The sequence below is a fragment of the Xenopus laevis genome, chromosome 2S, assembly GCF_017654675.1.
Source record: "Xenopus laevis strain J_2021 chromosome 2S, Xenopus_laevis_v10.1, whole genome shotgun sequence".
Classification (NCBI taxonomy): domain Eukaryota; kingdom Metazoa; phylum Chordata; class Amphibia; order Anura; family Pipidae; genus Xenopus; species Xenopus laevis.
Window position 1 is genome coordinate 20036625 of NC_054374.1, and position 12331 is coordinate 20048955.

At 44.6% G+C, this 12331-nt stretch overlaps 1 protein-coding gene across 2 annotated transcripts in view; it reads right to left on the minus strand.

Moving 5' to 3' along the window:
* Window positions 1-5361, minus strand: part of LOC108709230 (interferon alpha/beta receptor 1) — a 31542-nt gene extending 26181 nt beyond the window's left edge. The window contains exon 1 of one of the 2 annotated variants that reach the window (XM_018248888.2): window positions 5144-5361. In XM_018248888.2, coding sequence (XP_018104377.1) covers window positions 5144-5228 — 85 coding nt within the window. In that variant the 5' untranslated portion in view covers window positions 5229-5361. The remainder of the gene's footprint in view (window positions 1-5143) is intronic. The other variant, XM_018248889.2, reaches the window with a different exon arrangement.
* Window positions 5362-12331: the final 6970 nt, after the last annotated feature.

Below are 12331 nucleotides of genomic sequence, written 5' to 3' on the forward strand. Positions count from 1 at the left end.
CACGAGGAGATTCGTTTTTTGTAGCCTGGCGACTAATCGCCTCGTCTTTTGCGCGTCTATCTCCCTGAACTGCCTCGGCGTTTTTCCCCATAGGCTACAATGAAAAGTCGCCTGCGCTAATGCACACGCGGCAACGAGGCAACTTTGGACGACTATTGAAAACGAATCGGCGCGTGTGCATTAGCGCAGGCGACTTTTCGTTCTAGCCTATGGGGTAAAACGCTGAGGCAGTTCGGGGAGAAAGTCGCGCAAAAGACAAGGCGATTAGTCGCCAGGCGACAAGATCTCCCCGAATCTCCTCGTGTGGCCTTACCCTAAGAGCTAAAACACATCTCCTCTTCTTCAGGGCGAGTAATCTCCCCGAACTGCCTTCCCGCCAGCGGGATGGCACTTGGATCACTTAATTTTCCGAAGTCGCCTCACAAGGAATTTCATTATAGCCGGCAGGAAGGCAGTTCGGGGGAAGATTAGTCTCCCCGAAGAAGAGTGGATTTGTCGCAGGTCGACTAACCTCCCTAAATCTGACTGTGTGTCTCTGCCCAGACTCCAGATTTCAAATGGGGGTCACTGACCCCATCTAAAAACAAATGATCTGTAAGGCTACAAATGTATTGTTATTGATACTTTTTATTAATCTTTCTATTCAGCCCTCTCCTATTCATATTAATAAAAAAGCAATTGCAAATTGTCTCAGAAGATCACTCTCTACACCAGGGATCCCCAACCTTTTTCATCCGTGAGTCACATTCAAGTGTATTAAGTGTTGGGGAGCAATAAGCATGGAAATAGTTCATGAGGATGCCAACAAAGGACTGTGATTGGCTATTTGGTAGCCCCTATGTGGACTGGCAGCCTACAGAAAGCTCTATTTGACAACCCAACTGGTTTTTATGCAACCAAAAGTTTCCTACAAGCCTGGAATTTAAAGGGATCCTGTCATCAGAAAACATGTTTTTTTCAAAACGCATCCGTTAATAGTGCTACTCCAGCAGAATTCTGCACTGAAATCCATTTCTCAAAAGAGCAAACAGATTTTTTTATATTCAATTTTGAAATCTGACATGGGGCTAGACATTTTGTCAATTTCCCAGCTGCCCCTGGTCATGTGACTTGTGCCTGCACTTTAGGAGAGCCATGCTTTCTGGCAGGCTGCTGTTTTTCCTTCTCAATGTAACTGAATGTGTCTCAGTGGGACATGGGTTTTTAATATTGAGTGTTGTTCTTAGATCTACCAGGCAGCTGTTATCTTCTGTTAGGGAGCTGGAAATCATTTTTAAATATTTTGATAAAATGGAGTCTATGAGAGACGACCTTTCCGTAATTCAGAGCTTTCTGGATAACGGATCCCATACCTGTACAATACCATACTCTGTTGCCTCTCAAATAAGAGTTGTGGGTCAATACGGGGAGACCAGGCTCAAAAGTTATTTCAGCTTGCACTTGTAGCCAATTAGTAAGCACACCCCCTGTAAATATCACAGTTAGATTTATTATATGCAGCGTTATATTCACAGCTGTGCCGCTTCACAGGGAGCAATGTATCTAATGCACTGAATGTTTCTTTTTGTAGCACTTTATTTGCGGCTGTAGTTCACTAGAGCGATTGGCTTGGTCAGTGATATTAAAGGGGTTGTTCACCTTCCAAACACTTTTTTCAATTCAGTTGTTTTTAGATTGTTCCCCAGGAATAAAGACTTTTTTCAATTACATTATTTATTTTTTACGTTTTTTCCAAAGTCTAAGTTTAAAGGGATCCTGTCATCGGAAAACATGTTTTCTTCAAAATGCATCAGTTAATAGTGCTACTCCAGCAGAATGCTGCACTGAAATCCATTTCTCAAAAGAGCAAACAGATTTTTTTTATATTCAATTTTGAAATCTGACATGGGGCTAGACATTTTGTCAATTTCCCAGCTGCCCCTGGTCATGTGACTTGTGCCTGCACTTTAGGAGAGAAATGCTTTATGACAGGCTGCTGTTTTTCCTTCTCAATGTAACTGAATGTGTCTCAGTGGGACATGGGTTTTTACTATTGAGTGTTGTTCTTAGATCTACCAGGCAGCTGTTATCTTGTGTTAGGGAGCTCCTATCTGTTTACCTTCCCACTGTTCTTTAGTTTGGCTGCTGGGGGGGAAAAGGGAGGGGGTGATATCAATCCAACTTGCAAAACAGCAGTAAAGAGTGATTGAAGTTGATCAGAGCACAAGTCACATGACCAGGGGCAGCTGGGAAATTGACAATATGTCTAGCCCCATGTCAGATGTCAAAATTGAATATAAAATAATATGTTTGCTCTTTTAAGAAATGGATTTCAGCGCAAAATTCTGCTGGAGCAGCATTGTTAACTGATTCATTTTTAAAAAAATGTTTTTTTCCATGACAGTATCCCTTTAAAGTTGAATGTTTGTGTCTCTGGTGTTTGAGTCTGGCAGCTCAGTAATTCAGGCGCAGACTCTGAACTGTTACAATTTTGCAACATTTAGTTGATCCATTTCTCAGCAGCATCTCTGGAATATTAGCAACTATTGTATCAAGTCTAACAACTGCCTGTAATGAAACACAGAGATTCTGCTCAGCAGGGACAAAGATAAGAAATGTATCAACTAAATGTATCCATTAAGAACAGTTTACAGGGTCGGCGACCCCCCCCTCCCAGAGCTGCTGTAGAAGGAGAGAAATGACACTTTACACTTCAATATTAGAAAAACCGTCACACATAGAAAATAGAAAGTCATTGGAAAAAGTCGTTATTTCTGGTGATCTATCTGAAACCAACTAGTTGTTTGAAGGTAAACCACCCCTTTAATGAATTTGCTGAGGTGCAAGGGAAAGCATTTCATTGGCTGGGAGGCAGACGAGCATAGTTCTGCAACAAACTGCACAGCAGCTTCTTGGAAGCAACAAAGTAGCAAACACACCACATGACCTCCAAGAAACACTTTCTACATTCAACAAAGTGAAGCCTTCGTAAATCAGAAAGTATTTACTTGTCTCATGCCAAACACACAGCACTGCCTAGATACCAAAATAATCCTTTGGCCAACTTTGCATCCAGAACCGCTGGTTTATAGCACAGATCCAGCCTAATGGTTCAGATGCATATATCCAAACTTGCAGACAAGATCGAAACAGTCTGTCTGCAAGTTTGGATATATGTCTCTGAAACATTAGGATGTATCTGTGCTATAAACCAGCGGTTCTGGATGCAGAGTTGGCCAAAGGAACATAAAGGAGTGATTTGCACGTCTCCTTCCATGATGCCTTATGGGAGAATCAAAACTCTTACTTTGGTATCTAGGCAGTGCTGTGTGTATGGAAAGTGTGTGTGGAAAGTAAATACTTTCTGATTTCAGAAGGCTTCACTTTGCATTTAAATTGCTATTGAAACGCTTTTTGGCTCTTTTTAGCCCTTCTCATCCTAACAATGTTCGGTTTCCCATTTTGCATACATTCAACAACAAACAACAGACATGATCGCTTGACCTTTATTAATACATCCATCAGGGGCACAGATACATTGTGTATGAGCTGCACTGAGCAGGGAGGGGCAAGAGTTAATGTGCGTCAGTTATCTGACAAGTAAAGGCATGAGGCACACAAAGTGTTGGGATGCAACAGGCGTCTCTCTGTCAGGGGGCACAAACCCCTTATTACGGATGAATTCTTAGGGTTCTCTAGCCATGAAACTGGGAGTAGGAATTTACTACCTACTGCCCAAAAAGTGACACTGAACTGAAAGGAGAAAGTATAGTTACAGGGTAATATATCAAAGAACAGGCACTGCTGTGTGAGACAGTCAGAGGCAAGTGAGAGTGCAGTGATACTGTGTGAGACAGTGAGAGGCAAGTGAGAGTGCAGTGATACTGTGTGAGACAGTCAGAGGCAAGCGAGAGTGCAGTGATACTGTGTGAGACAGTGAGAGGCAAGCGAGAGTGCAGTGATACTGTGTGAGACAGTGAGAGGCAAGTGAGAGTGCAGTGATACTGTGTGAGACAGTCAGAGGCAAGTGAGAGTGCAGTGATACTGTGTGAGACAGTGAGAGGCAAGTGAGAGTGCAGTGATACTGTGTGAGACAGTGAGAGGCAAGTGAGAGTGCAGTGATACTGTGTGAGACAGTGAGAGGCAAGTGAGAGTGCAGTGATACTGTGTGAGACAGTCAGAGGCAAGCGAGAGTGCAGTGATACTGTGTGAGACAGTGAGAGGCAAGCGAGAGTGCAGTGATACTGTGTGAGACAGTGAGAGGCAAGTGAGAGTGCAGTGATACTGTGTGAGACAGTGAGAGGCAAGTGAGAGTGCAGTGATACTGTGTGAGACAGTGAGAGGCAAGTGAGAGTGCAGTGATACTGTGTGAGACAGTCAGAGGCAAGTGAGAGTGCAGTGATACTGTGCGATACAGTCAGAGGCAAGTGAGAGTGCAGTGATACTGTGTGAGACAGTCAGAGGCAAGTGAGAGTGCAGTGATACTGTGTGAGACAGTCAGAGGCAAGTGAGAGTGCAGTGATACTGTGTGAGACAGTCAAAGTACAGTGATACAGCCTTGGAAGTCAAAAGCAAAAAAAAAAATAATACATTGAATGGCATCAAAGGCAGGTGAGAGTTAGACAATAGGCAAGAGCACTAGTCAGTCAGTGACATTATATACACACAGATACCTTAAAGGGAGGGAGACTGACGAGTAGCCAGACAGACACTCACACACAGGGACAGGCAGTAATCCCAGCATGTCATATCATAAAGATTATCCCCCCCAAAAAGTGCCAGCACTTATAACCAGAGAGCAACCAAAGCTTTACCGCGACAGAGGCCTGACATAGAGAGACCCAGACAGAAGCCAGACATAGAGAGAGAGAGCAACACAGGCCAGACCCGGGGAGAGGCCAGACCCAGGGAGACAGCAGTCATAGCCAGGGAGAGTGACAGCCCCAGGGAGAGTGACAGCCCCAGGGAGAGTGACAGCCCCAGGCAGACAGCAGTCATAGCCAGGGAGAGCGACTTTGGAGTTTAGCAGAGGTTTCTCTCCAGTTACACTAAAACTGTTAGCGCTATCCACAAGAAGACAAGGAATGCCGGGAGTTGCACCTTCATACACAGAAGCCCCGGCTCCAATCCCAGAGAGCGCAGCGGAGACACAGCGCGGACTAACCTGATGTCAGTGTTCCGGTCCAGGGCGGCAGGAACAGCAGGAAGCAGAATTGTGACAGGAATAAAAGGCCCGGCTCCGCGGCCATCACTGCGCCACAAGTCTCACCGCATTCCCGTCTGCCTGTGTGAGGCCGCACGCACTGACCAATATCAGCGGAGGTGTATCACAAATCAGACCCCCTCCCACCGCTTACTCAAACAAGCGCCTATTGGATAGCGTCTCTGTTTGATCCCGTGCCCCCTTGTGTCCAATGGCAGTTCGACTGTAAGTGGGGCCGTCAAATCTCTAAAAGCAGACAGCTGATTGGTTGCTCTGGATTAATACACCTGGGCAAAGAGTAATTACCTGTACAGTTTATAATGTGCCACTGCCGCCAGCAGTCTCTCTGCCCAACATCCAGTGAGAATTTGCCTGTGGCTGTAGCTTCTGATAAATGCTTCTAACAATATGTCAGTCCTACAGGCAGTGTGTAATTGCTTCTAGTAGTGTGAATAGTTGCCTGTAGCTGAGTGGAATTGCCTCTAGCAATATGGCTGCCCCACAACAATTGTGTAGTTGCCTCTAGCAACGTGTCTTTCCCACCAGCAGTGTGTACACTAGTTGCCTGTGCCATGTTTCCTACATAGGGTTGCCACCTTTTCTGGAAAAAAATTCAGGCCTTCCTATATATTTATCTTTTTTCCCTAAAATAACATTGGGTTCAGCCATAATTTTTACCAGCCAGGCCGGTAATATATATATAAGATGCCATAGACCAGCGGTCCTCAAACTTTTTTAACGGGGCCAGCGCACGGTCCCTCAGACTGTTGGGGGGGCCCCACTATACTTTGAAAAAAGCAATATTCTGCTCATACTTCAGCGCTACTCGGCTCCTACTTTAGTTCCACTCGGCTCCTAGTTCGGCACTACTCGGCTCCTACATTGGCAGTTCAAGGGGGGCCTGGCTAATCCAGGAAACGCAGCACGGCCAGGCCCCCTTTAACATATAGAAGCCATCGGGCCCAGGACAATGTCCCCCCCCAGTGCCCCCCTGATGGCGGTCCTTCGCACATAACTACGTATCTGTCTCTCCTTGAGAGCAGGGATTTGGTTGATGGTTCCCCTGTAACCCCAGTTACGACCCCGACATGTGCGGAGGGTGCGTGCAAGAGGAGTACCTGGATCGGGTGAGTGACACACTGCTACTAAGTTGCCGCTTGCAGATCCTCTCTATTCCTTGGCCCCAGTGCGTTACATCACCGCGTCCCCCTTACTGACGCTAATGACACTGGACGTGACTATAGCGGGTTGGGGGCCGAGTAAATAGCCTTGGAGGGCCATTTCCGGCCTGGGGGCCATAGTTTGAGGACCCCTGCCATAGACAGTCACTATTTATTGTTCTGGTGAGGGGCTGTTTGGCCCTCTGTGTACCAGTCTACCAGTCCCAGTCCTGACCTGCTGACAGAACACCCATTGGGCCCCGGTGACACAACCACAATCCTTGCAGGTGGTGGTACTGGGGACCTCAGTCCAACCCTGCTCCCCCTTTCTGAACAGGGTGATTTCTGATGATGCCTCAATCCCATTTTGCCAAAGCCACACACATACCTCCCAATATTTGAAAAATGTAAAGAGGGACAAAAATATCAGCTGCGCATAGCACTGCAAAATATTTGACCACTTCCATTTGTGGCCAAATCCCCTAATTACCATATCCATTTTACAAAATCAGGTTATGAAAGTTTGAACACATTTCTGGGAGGTTTAGGGCCATATTTTATGTGCTATAACAGTACCTGCTTAAATAGTTACAATTGTTTCTTTACTTATCTGAAATGTATTGAAGTGCAGCCGCTCTGTGTTCTTGGCTCTCCACCAAAAAGCCTCTAGTATTAATTACGTTTCAGAAACTTTGTCTTTTTCTGGAGTCAGTGCAGGAGATCAAAGAAAACCCACTCCTGGGGTATAAACAGCGCCGATTCTGACTATCCTGCAATGCCGCCCCCACTCACCGGCTTACCTGTCGGGAGGGGAGGCAGGAACACTATTGCGGAGAGCGTAATTGTGCTCTATCTCAATAGTACAGCCGAATTTCCAGTTTAAAAACCGGAAATTCTGCTCTTAAAGGTGCAGGAGCAGCTTTTTGCCGCCCCTGGAATCCTATCTGGCACTGCCGCCTGAGGCGAGCGGCTCAGCGCCCCTGGGTATAAATATATGCAACTAATAGAAAATTGTGGGTGAGAGATCTCAGCAATCTAGCAATATGTAACTAGTGAAATATCCCACAATATATATGCTGGGGCATTGCACTGCTGAGAACGTGAGAAGATGCCCAGGTTTGCCTTTAAGAAAGGGCTTTTTGGATGTTCACCCTTGACAATGTGGCACCTGAGGGCCTCAGTACGGAACGGGAACTTAAGTGCTTCAGTTCCCCTTTAGGATATGTATAGCCCGTTTATTTGTATAGGCTGTCTCTGCTATACACGTGCATCAGGATGTTTGTATGTGATAACATCACCAATATTTATTTCCTCGTGTATGGATATTATTTTAAGAAAAATATATGGCAGTTCATTGGAGATGATCATAGCTGACTTTATTGTATGCCAGAACAAATTAGCTGATCTTTCAGCGCAGTTCAGTTTTCCCCATTCATTCCCCTTGGATAGGTGCACCTCTCAGCAATATGTCTTCACTGCTGAGAAAATGCTTTTTCTGTAGAGATATCCTTCCATCTCTTTGCATCTTTATTATAACATTTATAATGATGCATACTATCTTATTCTGTACAATATATTATATTACCCTGCAGGTAAGACCGAGTCAGCAGTTTATTGGCCTGTGTGTGGGGTCATCCGACGGGCGTCCCCTGCTCGTTTGGCGACATTGCCAAACGAGCGGATCTCCCTGTGTATGGCCACCTTAACTCAAGGAAGCCATAATTATCTTCAAGTTTTGTGGTCTTTTTGCATTTCCAGTTTCGAATTACCATTGCACATATCCATATTCACTTTTTTGCCCTATTCAATCTCATTCATAGCTGACATCTGTCCCAAATTTCCTCGTTAGCCCGGGTTTTGACTTTTTTCCCAACTGCAAAGAAGTATTTCTGATTTCTTTCACTCTATAAGTAATTATATTTATTGAGTATATGGGCAAATACACATATATATCCATGAATCTTGGGCATGCTCAGTATGATAGGTGTGGCATATTATGCCCCATTTTTTGGGAAACTATCACATGATATAAAGGGCAAGTGATTCATGTTCTTTTACACTATTGGACAGAAGAAGGAAATATGTACTTCCCCTAACATTTAGGGATCTGAAACTTGAGAGCAAGGTATTTTATACATGGCCTACACTACAGAGAAAGAAACCAGCATTTTGGTAATTAGAACTTTATTTAAATAGATTATTTGAATTGATTCAGTGTTGTTAGAAAATATATCTGCTTGATAACTACAGGTCCAGGCAGTTGTCACACTTATCAAGGCCTATAAAGAATCCTTCTGCTTTGTCTTCAATACTGACTATTGCTTCACTGGGAGTGGTAATAGTATTTGACAGGCTGATATAGTGGATTTGTTTGCCATCATGATTCTCAGTAATTTGTGTGAAGTGTAATTTCTTTTAAAAGTTGCCTCAGTGAGGCAATTTCAGGCAACTATTGAAAACGCATCGCCCTGTGTGCATTAGCGCAGGCAACTTTTCATTGTAGCCTATGGGGAAAAACACTGAGGCAGTTCAGGGAGATAGTTGCTCAAAAGACAAGGAGATTAGTAGCCAGGCGACAAAATCTCCCTGAATCTCCTCGTGTGTCCTTACACTAATAAACTGGGTTAATGTAATAATATAATTAAAATGCAAATTTTCTGCCATTTTCTGATTGAATACAGGTTTGTCAATCCCTCTTAAAGGATTCACTTTTAAATTCACTTTAAAGGGATACTGTCATGGGAAAATTTTTGTTTTTCAAAACGCATCAGTTAATAGAGCTGCTCCAGCAGAATTCTGCACTGAAATCCATTTCTCAGATTTTTTTATATTCAATTTTGAAATAAATGGGGCTAGACATTTTGTCAATTTCCCAGCTGCCCCATGTCATGTGACTTGTGCCTGCACTTTAGGAGAGAAATGCTTTCTGGCAGCCTGTTGTTTTTCCTTCTCAATGTAACTGAATTTGTCTCAGTGAGACATGGGATTTTACTATTGAGTGTTGTTCTTAGATCTACCAGGCAGCTGTTATCTTGTGTTAGGGAGCTGCTATCTGGTTACCTTCCCATTGTTCTTTTGTTTGGCTGCTGGGGGGTAAAAGGGAGGGGGGTGATATCACTCCAACGTGCAGTACAGCAGTAAAGAGTGATTGAAGTTTATCAGAGCACAAGTCACATGACTTGGGGCAGCTGGGAAATTGACAATATGTCTAGCCCCATGTCAGATTTCAAAATTGAATATAAAAAAATCTTTTTTTGAGAAATGGATTTTAGTGCAGAATTCTGCACTAACTGATTTATTTTGAAAAAAAAATTTTTTCCCATGACAGTATCCCTTTAAGTATGATTTAGAGAGTGAAATTCTGAGACAGTTTGCAACTGGTTTTCATTTTTTACTATTTGTGTTTTTTTGCGTTATTTAGTTTATTTAGCATCTCTCCAATTTGCAATTTAAGCAGTCTGGTTACTAGGATCCAATTTACTTTAGCAACAATGCCTTGATTTGAAGAGACTGGAATATGAATTTAAAGAGGGCCTGACGTTGCTTAGAATTAGCCATTCTATAACATACAAAAAGTTAACTCAAAGTTGAGCCATCCTGTAAATGTTATTATCACCACAGGTAAGTCATATCCAGACAGGGCTGTCTCTTCCCTATGGGCACCAGAATAATATTCCCCCAGCCCGCCACCGGATACTTGCTGGAAAATATGGTAGTAGAGCTGCGAGAGGGTAAATGCATATCTAACAATTGGCGCATTAGCAGGACAAAAAAAACTCCCTCCTTCTAGGGTTGCCACCTTTCCCCCCGATGAACTCCAGGGGGAGACGGAGCATTGATGCGGCGGGGCAGTGACGGGGCCATGACGTTGTGGGGGGGGGTCAAAACCGGACAGGTGGCAACCCTACCTCCTCCCCAGCGGCAAGGAAGGGAGATGCAAATCGGGCTGGGGTGGGAGGAGGCGGGAGTGGGTGGGGCAGAGGTGGGATGCGGGCCCCTTTGAAGACTTTTTTTGCAGGGGGGTCTGATGCACTCGAGTTATGGGGGCCCTAAAATGATTTTTCTATGAGGAACAGTAACTTCTAACTACACCTGTGGTCATTTCCCCACTCTCTTCAAAGTTAGTTATAGACAGAATGGTGGTTTCAAGTTGTTGACTGATGATTCTAGTCTCTTACTTCCCACTCCAGGCTCGGGCTCCTTAATTTTGTGCTCTGCAAAGACCCCTGCAATAAAGAAGCAGATGTAGTTATGAAGCGTAATACCCTTCCAACTAGTGAATACAGTGCCAAATAAAAAATCACTGCAAATGATATTTATTATATAAAACCCAGTATCTATTGCACTTTGTGGTCTTTGGTTCTGACAGTCCTGGAACCCAAGGTTCTGAGTCATTTCAGGACCAGTCTACTTCCTCCAACTCGAGATTTTGGCATCTGAAAGGCTGCGATTTTCTGTGAAAGCAGCAATAGAGAATGCAAATTATTTTTAATAAAAATTCTAATTCCCGTAACTAGAAAAAGACCAGTGTGAGTCAGAGGTTATTGCAGCAGAGATCAAAAGGACCCTGGGGTGGCATGCTGCAAGGCATGAGAGTTTGGCTCGATGGCATCGAGTGCTGCTGGTGCTATTGGTTTTGAATTCGTATTCGGCTGCTATTTAGCCACACTGGCTCATCATTATTGGAACAGGTCCATATCTTGCCTGCTGGGTTCATGGCTCACTGTAGTGCTTCCTATCATTGTCACTGGGAAGCAATTAGTGTTGTACTGGATTTCCCTAAATCCTCTGCTTTACCCACGGGTCAGGTGGTTTTGGGCCTGCTCAGCACATCTTTAGCAGGGAGTGAACCCCCCCCCCCAGCCACCATGTTGCTTCACTGCAAAATGCCCCACCAGCTGCCTCATTTATATACTTGTGCCTGTCTACCTCTACCCTTCTGGTGATGTCAGACATGGGCGGGTTTGGTGCAGATATATAAAAAATGATGACGTTGTGGGTCAGGGAGTGTTCGAGTTGAGTGTGCAATGAAACTCTTTTTGACCTGTCACTGATCACCAGAACTAGGGGTAAACAGAAGAGGCAGCTGCCTAGGGTGCAATGAAAGAGGGGGCCCACCTCTAAAATTGTCTTCTGCCTACCCCTAGTCCATGTTCCCAACCCTCAGTCTTCGTCCCCTTTCTTCCCTCTGGCACCCACCCCTCCGTCACTCACCACTACCTCCCCTCCGTCGCTCTACTCCATTACTCAACCCTTCCCCCTTTCCTCCCCTCCATCGTTCTCCACCAAGTCATTCTTCCCTACAACATGGTCGGGCACGAGCGCTGGGGGTAACCGTAGTTTGTTTTTTTTCCTTTTTAATTTCCCCCCGCAAGTGCCAGGACGCCTGCACCGGGAGGGAGCTCCCGGTTTGATCGGCCATGTTGGGGCATGTGCATAATGAGCAAATGCCGCAACCCGTCAAGTTATGCACATGTGCGTGACGTCAGAAGCTCGTTATGCGCTTTGAACAATATAGTAACTCACACCGGGAGCTCCTTCCTCGTGCGACTGTCCTAGTGCTGGAGAGTTCAAATAAAAAAAACTACCGTTACCCCCAACTGGAGTGTAGGCTCTACACCTTAGATTGGGGCTCCGTTTAAGAATATACCGGCTCCCAGCCTTGGCAGGTGTTTTACCAGCTAGGCTGGTAAAATACAGGCCGGGTGGCAAACCAATATTATGAATAAGGATGCCACCTCGCTGGTATTTCAAAGGTTACACTTTGAGGCCCATTTATCAAAGTCCAAATTTATCTCAATATTTTCTGAAAAAAACTCAGACCAAATCCGTACAGGTTTTTTCTCCTTATTTATTAATACACTTTTCCAAAAATGTTGTTTGCCGGAAAAAACCTGATAACTCTGATTTCTTCTGATTTTTGCCTGAAAACCACAAAATCTTCGGATTATTGCGCGAAACCCGGCTCAGATCAAAAAATCTTTGGGAC